This window comes from Canis aureus, chromosome 2 (genome assembly GCF_053574225.1).
Source record: "Canis aureus isolate CA01 chromosome 2, VMU_Caureus_v.1.0, whole genome shotgun sequence".
NCBI lineage: Eukaryota > Metazoa > Chordata > Mammalia > Carnivora > Canidae > Canis > Canis aureus.
Window position 1 is genome coordinate 28,731,138 of NC_135612.1, and position 20,714 is coordinate 28,751,851.

Here is a 20,714-nt window from a genome sequence, read left to right on the forward strand (position 1 = left end):
AACTATAAAACTGGATGAAATCACCATTAAGTGAGCACAGATGGAGTGGAGAAGCAAAGCCTAATTCCAGGTGCCCTTCAATACTGTGGGTAAAGATGCAGGGGGAAGAGACAAACCAACAAAGGAGACTGAGAAGGAAAAACTTCTTTGCTCTAAGAGCCAAATGAAGAAAATATTCTAAGAATGAGATAATGATCAACTATCAGTGCTGCTGATTAAGATTAAGACTAAAAATTTACCACTGAATTAGCAATGTAGAAGTCAATGGCTACCCTGACAAGTACATTTTGGTGGAGTGTTAAAAACAAAATCCTGGGCAGCCCGCCTGGCTCAGCGGTTTAGCACCTGCCTTCGGCCCAGGGCGTGATCCTGGAGTCCTGGGATTGAGTCCCACAGTCGAACCTTGAAAATACTATGCACAGTGAAAGAAATTAGTCACAGAAGACCACATATTCCATAATTCTATTTATATGAAATGTCCAGAAAGACCAATCTAGAGAACCAGAAAGTAAATTAGTAGTTGCCTACAGCTAGAAAGGGAAGGTATGATATGTGAAGCGACTGCTGAAAGGTCTGACTTTTTAGGGGTGAAACAAAAATATTCTAAAATTAGAATCTGATAATGGTTGACTACACCAGAAAACAGTGGATTATACACCTTAAATGGACATATTAATTTTATCTCAATAAAGCTGTTAAAGTAAATAAATTTTTGAGATTTTTTGTCTAAGATGGGAGAAAACACATATTTTTATGAAGATATGAAAGATCCAGTAGAAGGAAAAAACTAATGATGTAGGAGGTGGCAATTAAGCAAAGTTCTAAGGTGAGAGTGCAAAGAATATAGTGCAGAAATAGAGGAAATGACATTAGACAGAAGCACAGAAAGGTAGCTCATCTACAAATGACAGGATAGCAGAGACTATGGGTATAAACAGTGATAGGTGGATACAGTGATGGGAGTCTGTGAACATTCTCTACTGACTGCTTCCATTTTCTCAGTGAAACAAGCAAGGTCATCATCTGAGAGTGAGCACAGGGGAAGAGACTTTACAGAAGAGGAGAGAGGAAGAAGAAAGTGGACAATTATATGACTAGAATATTCAGTATTCCAGTATTCTACTGAGCCAGCCAGTAACTGAAAGTGAGATGGCCTGGCATGCTTTCTCCAGCCATATTTAGCTGCTGGGGCAGGGGCAGAGAGTAGAAGTAAACAAAATTGTGTATAACCAGCACTTGGGTTATAGCCTAGAGATTATGTCAAAGTAAGGGAGAGAAGGGAAGGCAAGGGAATGACTATAACGAATGAATGTGGAATTTAAACTGAGAGGAGAGAAACTGGAGATAGGTAAGTACTATTTCACCTGAGTACTTAAATTAGGAGAGTTTAGTAGGAAGGAAAAGGACAGACAGGTCACATTTCCTGGAGATAAAAGTGTCAGGAAAAAAAAAAAAAGTGTCAGGATGTGGCAAATAATTAGAGAACTGGTCAATGCATACCAGTTCTCGAGGATGAGTCAATTTTTCCAGTATCTTATTCATTAAATTTTAGAAAGTAGGCCAGGGAACCTACCCACCAAGCCTAACAATTTTCGGTAGGAAAATGAATTTTGAGTTCACACAAAAAATTATTTTGGAAGTCAAGACTACCTTCCATTTTTATAGCATTTTCATTTCAGACTAACCATATTTCAAGTGCTCAACAGCCTTTCATTACACTGTCAACACACTGGCCTAGTCTATATTATAACGTGTCTTGGGACAACTCCTTTCTCTATATTTGTAGTATAAAGTGAATATGTAAATTATTACTAAAATATTTCATTGCTGCCTTCAATTTTTAAATACCTTAGTTTTCTTTCAAACATAAAACTAAATATAAAAGGAAACCTAAGTAGGAAACAAAAAACAGTAACTTTTTCTAAATCTCAGTTTATACACTCATTCTGCTGATGGATCTTCTCACTTGACCTTAAATATTTCATCATACCCTTATACAACAATTCAGAAGCTTTGTTTTCATTAATGTATTTCTTTTTCTTCTTTTTTTTTTCACTAATGTATTTCTAAAATAAGTATGAGTATGAGTACCACCAATCAACTAAAACACTACTTGGATGAGTTCTAACATATCACTTAAATCAATTATCCAAATGCACCTAATCTGTTTTGGGAAACAGTCACAACTATTTAAAAAAAAAAAAAAAGTTTCTGATACCATAGAGAAAACAAAGGAATTTTTATTTTTTGGATTATTTCAACTATGATTTCGATTACGTAAAAAAAGTACAGTGGAAAATGCACGTTACAATAATTTGCATTTTCCCTGGTTCTGACACTCTATCAAATCTAAATGTTTTGGGGTTTTTTTTAAGATTTTATTTATTTATTTGACAGACTGAGAGAGCACAAGCAGTGGGAGCATCAGAGGGAGAAGGAAAAGTAGGTTCCCTGTTGAGCAGGGAACCCAATGTGGAGTTCGATCCCAGGACCCCATGATCATGACCTGAGCTGAAGACAGATGCCTGACTGAACCATCCAGGCCCCCCTAAGTGTTTCATTTTAAATTGCCTTGTCCATATTGCCTACATACCTAAATAAGACTATTCTCTTTCAGAAAATCTTTTCTTGACTGCAAAAATTCTGTTTCAAACTATAATTTACACTTTTACGTTTTATTTTTCCTGGATCTATCTTCTTTATATAACTGTTTTAACTTCCAATTAGGTGAGAAATTTTTCATATACCAGGACTGTACCTTCTATTCTTAAGCACCTATCTCTAAAGAAGAACTAGCAAAATGGAAAAGGCAAAAGCTTTACAGATAACAGATGAGTTAGTTAAAACAATTCTGTCACATACTCCCTGGAAAACCTGTGTCTCAGATCCTTTATTAACAAAACAGAAATTTGGGGGATCCCTGGGTGTCTCAGTGGTTTAGCACCACCTTCAGCCCAGGGCATGATCCTGGAGTCCAGGGATCCAGTCCCACATCAGGCTCCCTGCATGGAGCCTGCATCTCCCTCTGCCTGTGTTTCTGCCTCTCTCTCTGTCTCTCATGAATAAATAAATAAAATCTTTTTAAAAAAAGAAAACAAATTTTTATAAATCCATTCTGAATTTTGTAAGAATTCAGTAATGACAGGTAAAGCACATGACACAAAGTAGACAACTTGGTAAAGAGTCTAATACTACTGATAAGAATCATCTAAAACTACTTTTAAAAGGTTTACCATAGTTCTTGCTAGTAAAATCTTCAAAAAGTTATATGAAAACATCTCTTCATTCCTCACCAGCAAATATTAAGGAGACTTGTTCCCATCTCTATCCCTACCCGAAATCATATTAAAAGAACTACATGTAGCAGAATAAAATATACCAGCTCTTCTTCTTCTCCCTTTCAACAACAAATGCACTCTTATACATACATTCCTAGCACTAATTTATTGTAAGACTGAACCATATGAAATTGCCATTTTACATGTCAAAATAAAACTATCAACTTATGGCCATCTTCAACGGTTCAATCTGAAATTTACTTGTTCAATGAACACCTCAGTAATAATCCCAGGCTGGTTTATAGTTGCTACACGTAAGCAAAGTCTGTTCAATAAGGGCTTTGAAAAAAGTGAAGTGTAAAAGTTAATTCTTGTTTTAATGCTTTTATTTTGTACACAGCTCTTCCTAACCCCAAAATGTTAATATAAAACATCTTGAATAAATTTCTAAGCTAAAACCTACAATATCTTTGAGAATTATTTTTCGAGTTTATAGAAAAAACACACCAGGAAGAGATGATTGAGTAATGATCATTACACTGATCTGTAAATCCAAGCATACAACTGAAGAACTTCAATATCTTCACCAGAATGACTTATATTCCAAAAACCAACAGTGTTTAATTTAACTAAGACACCTCTTGAGTATAAGAATTACTCTAAATTACACTGTAAGACTCAAAACACAGGAAAAAAAATTATTTGCCAGAGAAATTTGGGGGAAGAATTCTCAACAGAACCTACCTCAATAGTTCTCAAAATTGGTTCAGAATAAAATCACCAAGAGAACTACAACAAAAACCGTAAATGCCCTAATTGTAAAAGAGCAGGGCCCTAATGAAATATGTAATAAAGTTCTGCAGGTGCTTCTAATATGCATCCAGGGTAGACAATCCCTGTTTCTTATGGCTTTATTTTTTCTTCATACCCCTACATAAATCAAGACTAAATTTTGAGGAGATATGGTTGGGAGGATGGGATAAATGGGTAATGCACATTAAGGAGGGCACGTGATGTGATGAGCACCGGGTATTACACACAACTGATGAATTATTGAAAACTATATCTGAAACTAATGATGTACTGTATGTTGGCAAATTGAATTTAATTTTTTTTAAAAATCTATGAAAAAAAAAAAGACTAAATTTTGAGGAGAATATATTCCCTAAGCCAAGCAAAATTCCAGAGAGTAGAATGTTTTGTTTTGTAAAAAACCATCACCCCTCCACTACCATGAAGACAACACTTATACCGAAAAGCACTTCCATCTCCTGTTCAAAGAACTGTACTAAGACATACTTATTAGAGGAATTAGTAGCAAGGTAGAACATAAAAGAAAATCTGTAGTATTTCACTAGGACCATTATGGTAATATGCAATTATTACTGATATTCTTTTCTGTTTAAAAAAATTTAACTTTCCAAATTATAAATAAAACACTAACAGCTTATTTTAAACAAGTTTAATGAATCAACTAAAAAAGAAATCAGAAAAAAAAAGAAATCAGAAAAAATACAGAAAAAGAAAAAATGAAAAAGAAATCAGAAATTAGAGAAGAATTAAAAAGATTCATGGAAACTAATGAGAACGAAGATACAACCGTTCAAAAATCTTTGGGATACAGCAAAAGCAGTCCTGAGGGGGAAATACATCGCAATACAAGCATCCATCAAAAAACTGGAAAGAACTCAAATACAAAACCGAACCTTGCATCTAAAGGAGCTGGACAAAAAACAGCAAATAAAACCTACACCCAGCAGAAGAAGAGAGTTAATAAAGATTCGAGCAGAACTCAATGAAATAGAGACCAGAAGAACTGTGGAACAGATCAACAAAACCAGGAGTTGGTTCTTTGAAAGGATAAGATAGATAAACCATTAGCCAGCTTTATTAAAAAGAAGAGAGAAAAGACTCAAATTAATAAAATCATGAATGAAAAAGAGATCACACCAATACCAAGGAAATACAAACGATTTCAAAAACTTAGTATGAGCAGCTATATGCCAATAAATCAGGCAATCTAGAAGAAATGGACGCATTTCTGGAAAACCACAAACTACCAAAACTGGAACAGGAAGAAATAGAAAACTTGAACAGGACGATAACCAGGGAGGACACTGAAGCAATCATCAAAAATCTCCCAAGACACAAAAGTCCAGGGCCAGATGGCTTCCCTGGGGAAGTCTATCAAACGTTTAAAGAAGAAAACATACCTATTCTACTAAAGCTGTTTGGAAAGATAGAAAGAGATGGAATACTTCCAAACTCGTTCTATGAGGCCAGCAACACCTTAATTCCAAAACCAAAGACCCCACCAAAAAGGAGAATGATAGACCAATATCCCTGATGGACACAGATGCAAAAATTCTCAACAAGATACTAGCCAATAGGATACAATACATTAAGAAGATTATTCACCATGACCAAGTGGGATTTATCCCCGGGATGCAAAGCTGGTTCAACACTCGTAAAGCAATCAATGTGATTGATCATACCAACAAGAGAAAAAACAAGAACCATATGATCCTCTCAATAGATGCAGAGAAAGCATTTGACAAAATACAGCATCCATTCCTGATCAAAACTCTTCAGAGCGTAGGGGTAGAGGGAACATTCCTCAGCATCTTAAAAGCCATCTACGAAAAGCCCACAGCCAATATCATTCTCAATGGGGAAACAGTGAGAGCCTCTCCCCTAAGATCAGGAACACAACAGGGATGTCCACTCTCACCACTGCTATTCAACATAATACTAGAAGTCCTAGCCTCAGCAATCAGGCAACAAAAAAGAAATAAAAGGCATTCCAATTGGCAAAGAAGTCAAACTCCCCCTCTTCACTGATGACATGATACTGTACCTAGAAAACCCAAAAGATTCCACCCCAGGATGGCTAGAACTCAGACAGCAATTTGGCAGTGTGGCAGGATACAAAATCATGCCCAGAAGTCAATGGCATTTGTATACACTAACAATGAGACTGAAGGAAGAGAAATTAAGGAGTCAATCCCATTTACAATTGCACCCAAGAGCATAAAATACCTAGGAATAAACCTAACCAAAGAGATAAAAGATCTATACCCTAAAAACTACAGAACACTTCTGGAAGAAATAGAGGAAGACACAAAGAGATGGAAAAATATTCCATGCTCATGAAGTGGAAGAATTAATATTGTGAAAATGTCAATGCTACCCAGGGCAACTTACACATTTAATGCAATCCCTGTCAAAATAGCATGAACTTTCTTCAGAGAGTTGGAACAAATCATCTTAAGATTTGTGTGGAACCAGAAAAGACCCCGAATAGCCAGGGGAGTATTAATAAAGAAAACCATAGCTGGGGGCATCACAATGCCAGATTTCAGGTTGTACTACAAAGCCGTGGTCATCAAGACAATGTGGTACTGGCACAAAAACAGACACATAGATCAATGGAACAGAATAGAGAACCCAGAAATGGACCCTCAACTCTATGGTCAACTAATATTTGACAAAGCAGGAAAGACTATCCAGTGGAAAAAGGTCAGTCTCTTCAATAAATGGTGCTGGGAAAATTGGACCGTCACATGCAGAAGAATGAAACTAGACCATTCTCTTACACCACACACAAAGATAAACTCAAAATGGATTAAAGATCTAAGGGATCCCTGGGTGGCGCAGTGGTTTGGAGCCTGCCTTTGGCCCAGGGCGTGATCCTGGAGACCCCAGATCGAATCCCACATCGAATCCCCCATCGGGCTCCCGGTGCATGGAGCCTGCTTCTCCCTCTGCCTGTGTCTCTGCCTCTCTCTCTCTCTCTCTGTGTGTGTGTGTGTGTCTCTCATGAATGAATAAATAAAATATTTATAAAAAAAAAAAATCTAAATGTGAGACAAGAATCCATCAAAATCCTAGAGAAGAATACAGGCAACACCCTGTTTGACTTTGGCCACAGCAACTTCTTGCAAGATACATCCAGGAAGGCAAGGGAAACAAAAGCAAAAATGAATTATTGGGACTTCATCAAGATCAAAAGCTTCTGCACAGCAAAAGAAACAGTCAACAAACCTAAAAGACAACCTACAGAATGGGAGAAGATACTTGCAAATGACCTATCAGACAAAGGGCTAGTATCCAAGATCTATAAAGAACTTATGAAACTCAACAGCAAAGAAACAAACAATCCAATCATGAAATGGGCAGAAGACATGAACAGAAATCTCACAGAGGAAGACATAGACATGGCCAACAAGCACATGAGAAAATGCTCCGCATCACTGGCCACAGGGAAATACAAATCAAAACCATAGTGAGATCCCACCTCACACCAGTGAGAAGGGTGAAAATTAACAAGACAGGAAACCACAACTGTTGAAGAGGATGTGGAGAAAGGGGAACCCTCTTGCACTGTTGGTGGGAATGTGAACTGGTGCAGCCACCCTGGAAAACTGTGTGGAGGTTACTCAAAGAGTTAAAAATTGAACTGTCCTATGACCCAGCAATTGCACTGCTGGGGATTTACCCCAAAAATACAGATGCAGTGAAACGCCAGGACACCTGCACCCCGATGTTCATAGCAGCAATGTCCACAATAGCCAAACTGTGGAAGAGCCTCGGTGTCCACTGAAAGATGAATGGTAAAGAAGATGTGGTCTATGTATACGATGGATTTTACTCAGCCTTTAGAAATGATAAATACCCACCATTTGCTTCGATGTAGATGGAACTGGAGGATATTATGCTGAGTGAAATAAGTCAATCAGAGAAGGATAAACATTATATGGTCTCATTCATTTGGGGAATATAAAAAATAGTGAAAGGTAATAAAGGGGAAAGGAGATAAAATCAGTGAAAATATCAGTGCGGATGACAAAACATGAGAGACACCTAACTCTGGGAAACGAACAAGGGGTAGTGGAAAGGGAGGTGGGCAGAGGGTTGGATTGGCTGGGTGACAAGAACTGAGGGGGGCACTTGGCGGGATGAGCACTGGGTGTTACACTATATGTTGGCAAATTGAACTCCTAAATAAATAAATAAATAAATAAATAAATAAATAGTAAAAAAAATAAAAAAGAAATAACTGAAATATAATTCCTATTTAATTTCAATTTTAACATTTAAAAGTAGTCTAATTAAGAAAATCTTACTGTTCTAGAATCCGAGAATGGATTATATTCATCAAGTCCTGGTGGAACATTTCTTGTCACTTGTGTAACTGATGGGTCCTGGAATAAAATTCAGAGGAAAAAAAGATTACTTATCCTTTAAAGAACAGTTTTTATATTTACAAAGCATCTGCTCTATCTGCACTGTTAGTCACCCAGTGAAGCTAACAGAGAAAAATAAAGATTAACAGATTTACTCAGTCCCATTCCAACAAAGTTGACATTTATACCCACAGCCCTCACATCCTCAACGAAAAAACTAGGTTAGATGCAAATCAGCTGCTATTATTTAAAAAATGAAAACAGCTATATAGAACCTACTGCACAAGAGCACCTTAGCAAATCTTGGGCAAACCCACCCATTCTTTCCTTTGGTTCCACAATAAGTTGCTGTTTCTCTCTCACTCTCTCTCTCTCTTTCTCTCTCTCTCTTTTTTTTTTTTTTACAATATCCTCCATCAGTTTCTCTACTGCAGATACAAGTACCACATTACAAATCAATGTCATGTACAGACAACATCCAGAGCACCCAAGATTAAGCACCACTTACTTGTATGCTACTCCAATAGTTTCATTTGACTATTTACTTAGTCCTGAACTGTTTCCGCTTTTCCAAGTACATTACCACCGTAGCCCAGTTTTTCAAATCTCTTCATGTTAGGCTTTGAAATAAATAAGTCCCAAAATCCCAGAGAGTTCATCTACTTCTCTTGTGAATGAATGTAAGACACAAACATAATAAATATCTCAACAAAAACCAACTACATAATTAACATAAAAAAGCATTGCAAACTGTAATATAGCCTTGTTAACTTTTATATTCCTAGTCCCAAACTTTGGTATGCATTAGAATCAAAACACAGATTACTGCACCCACCCCCAGGCTTCTAGGATGGGGCAACAGACTCTGTATTTCTAAAAACTTCCCAGGTGATGCTGCTGCTGGTTGGAAAAGCAATGCTCTCTCATCTACATTGTACCTTCTCTAACTCATCTTCCTCGACACATTAATCAAAGTTACTTCTCAAAAATGAAAAGACAACCTTCTCATTTCCCTTCTCCAATATCTCTCGCTCTGTTCCTCATCCATTTCAGGTTTTTTAGAGGCTCTCCACCAAAACAAAATACAAATTCCTCAAAGTGAGATAAAATACTCTGACCATCTAGTTTAGTCCCTGCCTACCTTTCCAGATTCAACTCTCTCACAAGGACCTTTCCCTTGCCAGATCTTCACTCTCTACCAGGTCAAACAAGCTATTACATAAGAGCCTTGAACTTGACAAAAAGCAAAAGATAAGGTTAAATTAAAAGCATAGCACAGACAAAAAATAAAAATTTTAGGTTTGCTCAACAATGAAAAGGAGAGAAGGGAATGAAACCTCTCTATTTCCCAGGGTTCTCTTCCCAAATTTATTCAAAAATGAGAGGAGCAAGGGCACCTGGGTGGCTCAGTCCATTAAGCATCGCCCTTTGGCTCAGGTCATGATTCCAGGGTCCTATGATTGAGCCCTGCATCAAGCTCCCTGTTCAGCGGGAGCTCTCTCTCTCAAATATATAAATAAAAATCTTTAAAAAAAAAATGAGTAGCAGGAATGCGTGCCTCGGGGACAAAATTAATAGAAACATGAATATTTTAATTCAAGTTTTCAAGTTGGCACTGCTGTAGTTATCTTATTAACATAGAAGTGACTGGCTCAGTCAATGGAACATGCAACTCTTGATCTCAGCCCCATGTTGGGTGCAGAGATATTTAACTTAAAGAAGAAATTGGTTTTCAAGAGACTCTTCAAGATAGCCTAGCAATCTTCTCTTCCGTAAAGACTCATTCTGAGGAATACTTCATATGCTATTAAAATTTCTGATACCCAAGACATTACATCCCAGGCTTAGTGCTTCCACAGAGCTTAGCATTTATTTCCCTGAATCATAATGATCTTCGTACAAGTTCCTTTTCCGAATTAGGATGTTACATCTCTAAATACAAAAAAATACATAAACAGGTCATTTTTATTTAATCATACATGCCTGGTAATACTACTTGAGTGATTATTACCACTCCCAAAGAGAAAAAAAAAACCTAAAAAGTAATTCATCAGAATAGTAGCACCAGAAATAACCAAGAAATACTTCCTGAAAAAAAAATGTACATAAATATGAAGCTAGTTCAAAAATTTACGTGAGAAAATGTTGATCTCACTCATAAGGGAAATACTAATTAAAACTACCCTGACACAACCATTTCCCACCTATCAGATTAGCAAAAATCTTCAAGTCTAACATAGTCTAGTGACAAAGGTGTAAGGAAATAAGAGTTCTCAAACATTACAAATGGGAAGAGAAATTGTTACAACCTCTATGGAGGGACAGTTGGTAATAGCTAGGAAAATCATATCTACATTTATACTTTGACCCACATCTCACTTCTAGGAATTTATTCCTATGATGTACTGACAAAATACATTTATAATGGAAGACTGGAAAAAACCTAAATGTCTATCAATAGAATATAGTTGAATAAACTATGGTATATGTACATGATAAAGTACTATACAGCTGGGTATTACACAGTTGTAAAATACTATAAGAAAATCTGTACACTACTAGGGAATGAGTGAAAACCCTGCAAAATATAAATGTTACCTCTTATTCAAAGAAAAAAATTAACATGTGCTTACTTAAATGTTTAACAGGATAAAACAAACAACTCCAGGCGTGCCTGGATGGCTCCAGTCTGAAGAACATGCAACTCTTGATCTCAGGGCTCTAAGCTGGAGTCCAGTGTTGGGTGTAGAGGTTACTTAAGTAAAATCTCTTTTTTTTTTTTTTAAGATTTTATTTTTTTATTCATGAGAGACAGAGAGAGAGAGAGAGGCAGAGACACAGGCAGAGGGAGAAGCAGGCTCCACACAGGGAGCCCGATGTGGGACTTGATCCCGGGTCTCCAGGATCATGCCCTGGGCTGAAGGCAGCGCCAAACCACTGAGCCACCCGGGCTGCCTACTTAAGTAAAATTTAAAAAAAAATATTTTTTTAAATAAAAAATGAAGTAACTTAAAAAATCCAAAACCTAGTAAGAATGATTACCTATGGGGAGATGAAGAGAATAGTGATAAGAGAACACAGGCTTGGAAGATGGACTGCTGAACATACCTTGTTTTAACTTTTACTTTGGAACCATGAAAATATTATATAATTTTTTAAAAAGTAAAATGTAGAGTGAGAAAGATGGATCATGTTTAGCCAACATTCATGCCATCAATGTCTTCTTTCAACGCTAGTTATGTACGAGTCCAATGAGTCCCAATTCTCAGTGTATTAATATATAATATACATAGCAAATTATCAAGTGTCCTTAAATTCACATTAAACTTTTTTAAAGTTCTACATAAGGTATAATAGCTCCAAAGAGATACAGAATGAAATCATTCTTCCAATTTTCCACTTTTAACTACAATAACAGAAATGTACTTGGTTTCCTTCTAGATCCTAAAAGGGTTTAATACAGCCTGAGAGTTAACTGGCAGTTTAACAAAATCACTGTATCAAGTTAACTGAGTTCACTTCTAGTTGTTCTGGAATTTCTCCTTAATGAAGTATTAGGTGACAAAGCAGTGGACTATGTACAGGATTTGCCAAGAATGATTTTGGAAGATAAAGAATTGCTATCTCTGAATTATTACATAATTAACATTTCAAATCAGTTTTAATAAGCAAATAGTATTGAGGAAGCTGTAGTCTCTAAACTGAAAGAAAACAAAGTTTAAGATTTAATAATCTTTGGGATCCCTGGGTGGCGCAGCAGTTTGGCGCCTGCCTTTGGCCCAGGGCGCGATCCTGGAGACCCGGGATCGAGTCCCACGTTGGGCTCCCGGTGCATGGAGCCTGCTTCTCCCTCTGCCTGTGTCTCTGCCTCTCTCTCTCTCTGTGACTATCATAAATAACAAATAAAAAAAAAAAAAAAAAAAAAGATTTAATAATCTTTTTAAGATTTATTTCATTATTACTCCAAACCAAGAGTTGGACGCTCAACCAAGTTCCCCAGGTGCCCCAAAACGAATAATCTTTTAAAGCCTATTAACCGTCTAGCACTTAGATTACTTCCAATCCTTGCTATAATCCTCCCTGATGGATGGTATTATTCTATTTTTCAAAGAATCTATGGCCTTACCCAAAAAAAAAAAAAAGAATCTATGGCCTTGAAAAAGGTCAAGAAACTTCCTGATGAACAATTTGTGTGTGTTTGAGACAAAATATAAAGCAACAACTTTCCAGTGCCTATATATATTCTTTCCATCAGATATACTAAAAATAGAATTTACCACAAGCACAGCTTTATCAAGAAAAGACATTGGTCGCAGCGCTTAGGTGGTTCAGTGGGCGTCTGACTCTTGATTTCAGTTCAGGTCATGATGTCAGGGTTGTGAAATTAAGCCACAGGTCAGACTTCTCACTCGGCTTGGAGCCTCCTTAAGATTCTCTCTCTCTCCCTCTACCCCTCTCCCTGCCTTTCTCTGCCCTACCTAGGGGAAAAAAAAAATAGAAAGAAAAAGACATTAGTTGAGCTAATTGTTTATTAATGATTCCAAAGCTTTGGCAGGAAAATACTATACTTTCTTCTCAACACAACAAAATGAAACTGTTTCAGGTGCTAACTTGGTTACTTCTATGCAAGTGGTTCTCAAACTCAGACACTAGAATCACCTGAAGGGCTTATGAAAACCCAGGTTACTGAACTCTACTCTAAATGTACCTTGATACCTGGGATGGTATCTGAGAATGTGCATTTCTAACAAGGGAAATACCACCCCCCCCCCAAAAAAAATAAAAATTTTTAAAATTTTTAAAAGAATTTAAATACCCCTTGGGACATCTGGGTGGCTCAGCGGTTTAGCGCTTGCCTTTGGCCCAGGATGTGATCCTGGAGTCCCAGGATCGGGTCCCACGTCGGGCTCCCTGCATGGAGCCTGCTTCTCCCTCTGCCTGTGTCTCTGCCTCTCTCTCTCTGTCTCTCATGAATAAATAGATAAATAAAATCTTTAAAAAATAATAAAATAAATTTTAAAAGTAATAAAACAGGAATAGGTGGAATCAGTGTTCTTTGCTATTTCACGTTCATTAAAACTATGGAAAGACAGTTTACTGCTATTATATTTAAATAAAACCTGCTGTAAAAGAAAGATTTTTTACGTATGAACATTTACTGATTGCTAGTATACATGGCTCTTGAAATGTAACTAGTCCAAATTAAATATGTTGGAAGTTTAAAACACACCATGTTTCTGATTTTAAAGATCTAGCACAAAACAATGTACAATATCTCATTAATGACTTATTTGATGATTATATGCTGAAAAGATATTTTGTATATATCGGGTAAGATAAAATATATTATTAAAATTAGTTTACCTGGGTTCTTTCCATATAGCTACTAAGTAATTTTAAATTACACCCATGACACAAATTATACTTCCACTGGACAGTTTTTTTCCTAGAGCACTCACTAGAATGTGTGCCAGTGCAGGGAGGGGCAGTGGGAGAGAAACAGACTCCCTGCTGAGTGGGGAGCATGATGTAGGATGCTCTTTCAAGACCCTAAGATCACAACCTGAGCCAGAATCAGGAGTCAGATGCTTAACGTACTGAGCCATCCAGACACCTCACCAGATAGTTCTGTTTGCAGCAGTGCAATTTATTCAAGACTGGCTTATAATTTCACTTTCACTCATTTGGACAAATTCAATTGTATTAGCCAAAGGGAAAACAACAAACTAAGACTTAAAGCTGAATTTCCTCTAGTTTTTCAAAATTGCAAAAGATGACAAGAGATCCGATCAGAAGCTTCTCAACCCATTGTCTTCACATAACACAGTAGCAGACGTTTACTATACTTTTTCACTTACCTCATACCTTTTTACAGGAGATACTAGAAGACAATAATTTGAGTATTAAAAACATTTACTACTGAGGGGGGCACTTGGCAGGATGAGTACCGGGTGTTATGCTAAATGTTGGCAAATTGAACTCCAATAAAAAAATTTTTAAATAAAAATAAAAATAAAAACATTTACTAGAAAAGGCATGTTTAGTTCTATGAAGCATGCCTGTGAGAAACTGAAAGCTAAAGCAAAGACAGATTCAAGAAGAGAGAGAGAATTCATCTATTTTAGCACAATACTATTTAATTATGTCTTGTAATCCTCACAACAACCATATGACTTAAATTCTTTATCCTTTCTTTCACTGCTGAGATTACCTCCCACATGTTTAAAGTAATTTGCCCAAAGTCATATAGAGTAAGTTGACGTGGTAGGATGCAAATTCAAATCTGATCCCTAAGACTGAGTTCTTATAAGAAAATATAATAAAGAAACCAAATTTATGTTTAAAACAATATCTCCTCAAAAGAAAAAGGCTGAATTAAACAAGGCATTGCTCCACAAAACTTAATTAAAATACTCTTCAGTAGCTCTACTTAATCCAATCAATATTACACACTAGACTAGGCAACTTGATTAAATAAGAAAAAGTCCCCGGCTTGAGGCTATGAGAGGCCCTATCTTCAGAGAGTTAAATTTTTCCTCTACTTTTATACCTCTTAGAGCTACTATAATCACAGGAATTTAATAAATACTGAGAATTTCACTTACCTGGAGAATTACTCATTTCTAAATGCCCCAATTATTTTTAAAAAACCGAAGGAACTATGAGAAGCCATTAAAAATCTCAGCAAGTAAAAAAAAAAAAAAAAAAAATCTCAGCAAGACTCTAAAACAACATGTATTTAGCAAACCTTTTATAATAGATTGAAAGAAGTGCTTAACACTAGAAATTATTCAGTAAATCATGACTTTTAAAAACTGGTTTTCAGGGACACCTGGGTGGCTCAGTGGTTGAGTGTCTGCCTTTGGCTCAGGGAATGATCCCACCATCCTGGATCGAGTCCCACTCTAGGCTCCCTGGGGGAAGCCTGCTTCTCCCTCTGCTTCGTCTCTGCCTCTCTCTCTCTGCCCCTCTGTGTCTCTCGTGAATAAATTCAATATTTTTTTTAAACCGGTTTTCATTTTCATTATAAGTCATGACAGCCTTACTAAAACCTAAAAGCAACTCACAGACTAATTTTTGTGAACCCAAATCAGTACTTAGTAAATTAAAACTAAAGCAATCACACCCAAGCAGATTTAATGAGAAACCACTTCACACCTACTAGAATGGCTACAAATAAGAAGACAGAGACAACTGTTAGCAAGCATATAAACAAACTAATCTGCTGGTGAGAATGTAAAATGGTAGTCATTTTGGAAGTTACCAAATTACCTAGCAGTCCAATTCCTAGGTATATATCCAAGGGAATGAAGGCATGTCCCCACACAATAATTTGTATGCAAATATTCATAGCAACACTATTCCTAACAGTCAAAAAGTGAAAATAACCCAAATTTATATCAACCGACAAATAAAATGTATATCCATACCATAAAATTGTTATTTGGCAATAAAAAGAAATGAAGTCCTGATACATGCTACAACATTCATGAACCTTGAATACATTATGCTCTGGAAAGCTGCCAACCATCAAAGACTACATACTGCATGACTCCATTTACATGAAATGCCCAGAAAGTATATTAGGGGCTGCCCAGAGCTGGAGGAACTGGGGAAAATGGGGAATGACTGCTGCTAACAGGGTTTCTTTTGGGAGTGATGAAACGTTTCTAAAGTTGATAGTGATGAATACACAACTGCAAATATACTAAAAACCACTAAGTTGTACACTTTAAATGGGTGAACTGTGCAGTCTGTTTATTATATCTCAAAGCTTTTTTTTTTTAAGATTTTATTTATTTATTCATGAGAGACAGAGAGAGAGAGGCAGAGACACAGGCAGAGGGAGAAGCAGGCTCCATGCAGGAGCCAGATGTGGGACTGGATCCCAGGTCTCCAGGATCACACCCCGGGCCAAAGGCAGGAGCTAAACTGCTAAGCCACCCAGGGATCCCCTCAAAGCTGTTTTTAAAAAAGAAAATCTGATGTAGTATTTCTTGGAATATATGTTGCCAACCAGCTATAATACATCTCTAAGTCTTCAAAATCTAAATACCACCTTAGTCATTAAAGAGAAACACTCATTAGGCAAGAAGTAAGGACAGAGGGGGCAGGGTATTAGCTATCAAGGATCATGACGACACCAAAACTTCCTATATACTCAATCACCAAAATTTCTTTTTGGGATTTGAGAAACTGGATAGCTAATACAACTACATGCCCCAGTACTAACACAATGAAATCTAAAGACATAAGAAGAAAAAGAGTAATCATGAAGAACAGGAAAATAATTGGTCATATGTCTGTCAATGACCTGCAAGTTCAATCACTTTTGACAAACCGTGGAAATGGTATCCTAGGAATCAGATAACAGTAAGTCTTCCCACGTAAATATCACTCATTTTTAGTGAACTGTTAGGAAATTTTTGTATAGAAAAGGTTGTTTCATCATACAAAGTAGTTCTTCACCAAGATTAATTACTTTTTGATCTTTCTCCTTTAAGATATTAATACTGAGGGGCAGCCTAGGTGGCTCAGAGGTTTAGCACCGCCTTCAGCCCAGGGCATGATCCTGGAGACCTGGAATCAAGTCCCAGGTCGGGCTCCCAGCAAGGAGCCTGCTTCTCCCTCTGCCTGTGTCTCTGCCTCTTTCTTTCTCTCTCTCTCTCTCTCTCTCTCTCTCTCTGTATCTCTCATGAATAAATAAATCTTTAAAAATATATATATTAATACTGAAATTACCAGAACAATTTACTATTAAACATGACAAAGACCTATGAACAAATTTTAAAAGGTCTTTTTTTGTCATGAACAGTGAACTTTTTTTTTTTTAACAGTGAACTTTTAAATGTAGTTTTTCCATCTGAGAATAAATGTATATATACTTAATACAACATTTTCTTATGAAACAAAATCTGGCTAAATGAACTACTCTTGCTAACTTGGTAGTTAAAATCCCCAGGCCAGTACTTAAGATCAAAAGCACCACCAAAGCCAGGCATTCTGTACAACAATATATACCCATCAGGGGGAAAATGTTCAGAATTCCAATTGTGACAACGGGGATTCATCTCCTGCTAGCTTTCCATGACTTTGAAAAGTAATCATAAACTTTCTAAACTATTAGGCTATAATGTAATAATAATTTTTAAAAACCAGAGGTCCTTTCCAAAAACCATCAACATTTAAATGACCAAATGTACATCCTTCCAACATTTAAACAAAACTTACATCATAAAAATACAATGACCTATCCTTATTACTCTCATTCTGATCTATAACAGCTTCTAAAATACCCAAGCTTTGTAAGACAACCAGCAATTTGTATGTTTTCTTTTTGTTACTATTTCTGTTAAAACCAAAAAAATTAATAGTAAAAATTACAGTCTGATAAAATAGAGGCAATTTAGGGATAAAATAAAAGGAGAATAATCACATGCTCTAACCAAAGATAATCTTGCACCATTAGTTCTCTGTTATTTTAAGAGCTTCCCATCTTTACCTTGATTCAAAAAATATTCCTATAAGAAATATAAGAAAACAACAAATAATGAAGGCACAAAAATTCAGTAACTTGCCTAAGGTCACTCAAGTAAAGAAGTAGAGAAGGAAACCTAGACAGCCTGGTTCCAGAGACACCCTTTTAACTATTCCCCATTACAAGTGAGGATAAACCTCTGCAAACTTCATTTACCCCTTCCTCTAATCCCCCTAATATCAGGCTAAGAACACAGAAATGCCTGTCTGTAATATACATACTTCACAGAACATTTTCTTATGAACTCAATGCTAAATGGTGATTAAGTTCCCTTGAGACTCAAATACAAACATCTCCATTAAAAAAAATTTTAATCATATAGAAAAAGTATACAGTACATGTCTTTTAACCTTGGGGAATACATTCATTTGCATTTTTACAATACACCACTGACTTATAAGCAATTCACTAAAATTTATGACTATTTGAGATGCCAAAAATTAAGCATGCTACACCATAAATAAAACCACAAGACTGACTAAATCAACCTAAGACAAGCCTCAATAGCTTTAGGAAAATTGTTAAATGGTGGTAAAATTAGACTAGGAAACAAGCCCCTGGCCATCTCTGGCCAATAGTCCTGGTGCTCTTTTCCTATCACCTCCTACTTTCACTTCTCACCACTTTCCATATGTATTCCAAATCATCACACAAGGATTCTAAACACCATTAGAAGACAGCCATAAGAAGGGGCACATGGGTGGCTCCATAGTTTAAGGGTCTGACTATTGGTTTGGCTCAGGTCATGATCTCATAGGTCACAGAAGGAGCCCCACACTTAGCGTGAAGTCTGCTTGAACATTCTCTCCCTCTGCCCCTCCCCCATTCGAGCTTCCTCTTCCCTCTTACTCTAAAATAAATAAATATATCTTTAAAAAAAGAAGAGATAGGTAAAATGGCTACCAATAGCACGCATACAATTCCGCCACTGCTTGTATCTCTGAGAAAGTAGAAACTTCCAATATTTATTTTGTATATATTGTTTCTACAGTATGCATTCTTTTGACTAATTGTGAAGCAAAAACTTTTAATAATTAAATAAACTAATTCACTTGCATTCAAATGTCTGATTTTTTCTTCTATTATCAGTTAAAATTATCATTGTATAACCATCACAAATCCTTTCTTCCTAATTTAATCTCACCAATACTCAAAATGCATTATATCACATACATTCCCTGCTTTATTAAAGAACTTCAAATATTTTTGCTTATCTGCAAAAATATATTCAATAATTCATCTATATTCTGTAAAATAAATGTAAGAAAAGGAAAAGTATCAAGTTGGTAATATTGATAATGTGTTCATAATTGCATTCTAAAAAAGTATAAAACTCATTATTAAACTTTGATAAAAATATATTGATGCAAGCACAGATTTACAAGCAAATGTAACACCAGCTCTGGCAACTTTGGAAGGCAGGCAAGTTAATATACTTTAGGGACACTCAGGTACTTGGGAGCCATTTTCCATGAAATATGAAGGCTTATTTATTTACTTATTAAAGATTTTATTTATTTATTCATGAGAGACACAGAGAGAGGCAGAGACATAGGCAGCAGAGACTTAGGCGGAGGAGAAGCAGGCTCCCTGATGAGGAACTCGATCCTGGAACTCCAGGATCACGACCTGAGCCAAAGGCGATACTCAACCACTTGAGCCACCCAGGTGTCCCAAGGCTTTTTTTAGATAAAAGTATTTCTTTTGCAAAAACAAAAGATTAAAAGAAAGAATACAAAAATTTTTGAAGAGGGTGCCAAGATCATTCCATGGGAAAAGAATAATCTGTTCAGCAAATGGTATTAGAACTGGATGATACATTAAAAACAATGAAGTTCAACCTTACTTCACACAATATATAAGAATTAACTCAAAATGCATCACAAACCTAAATTTAAGAGCTAAAACTGTAAAACCCATAGAAAAAACCATAAGGGTAAATCTTCATTACCTCAGATTTGCTAAGGATTCTTAGACAATATCAAAACACAAACCACAAAATAAAGATAATTTGGACTTAATCAAAATTTGTAACTTTTGTGCTTGGATGGACATTAACAAGAAAGAAGGTAATTGACAAAATATGAGAAAGTATCTATAAATCAGATACACTTGACACTTGAGCAATGCAGGGGTTAAGGGAAGACAGACACCCCCCCCCAGGGGCAATAGAAAGTCAGCATATAACTTTTGACACCCCAAAAACTAATAATAGCCCACCAGTATAGAAGCCATACTTGGTAACAGTCAACTAATACACATTGTGCATGTTATATGTATTATAAACTATATTCTGACAATAAAGCTAGAAAAAAGAAAATATTAGGAAAATCATATGGACGAGCAAACACATTTACAGTAATATACTGTATTTATTGAAGATAAGTGAACCTATGTAGTTCAAACATGTTCTTCAAAGATCAACTGTACTTGGATAAAAGACTTTATATCCAAAATATATAAAAATCTTACAGTTCAATTAAAAAAGACAACCCAATTTAAAAATAGGCAAAGGATCTGAATATATGTATGTATATGTATGTATGTATATCTGAATATATATATATCTGAATTTATATATGAGCATATCTTCTCCAAGGAAGCTATACAAATGACCAATAAGCACATAAAAATATGCTCAACACCATACAGCCATCAGAGGAATGAAAATCAAAACCACAATATTTCATATTAGGATGCCCAGAATCATAA

The 20,714-nt window shown here is 36.1% G+C and overlaps 1 protein-coding gene across 3 annotated transcripts in view; it reads right to left on the bottom strand.

Moving 5' to 3' along the window:
- SCAMP1 (secretory carrier membrane protein 1) overlaps positions 1-20,714 on the bottom strand; it is a 120,406-nt gene that overhangs the window by 79,340 nt on the left and 20,352 nt on the right. For 2 of the 3 annotated variants that reach the window (XM_077867228.1, XM_077867221.1), the window contains exon 2: positions 8,405-8,482. The exons of the other annotated variant lie outside the window; for it this stretch is intronic. In XM_077867228.1, coding sequence (XP_077723354.1) covers positions 8,405-8,482 — 78 coding nt within the window. The remainder of the gene's footprint in view (positions 1-8,404; positions 8,483-20,714) is intronic. 3 annotated transcript variants of the gene reach the window in all.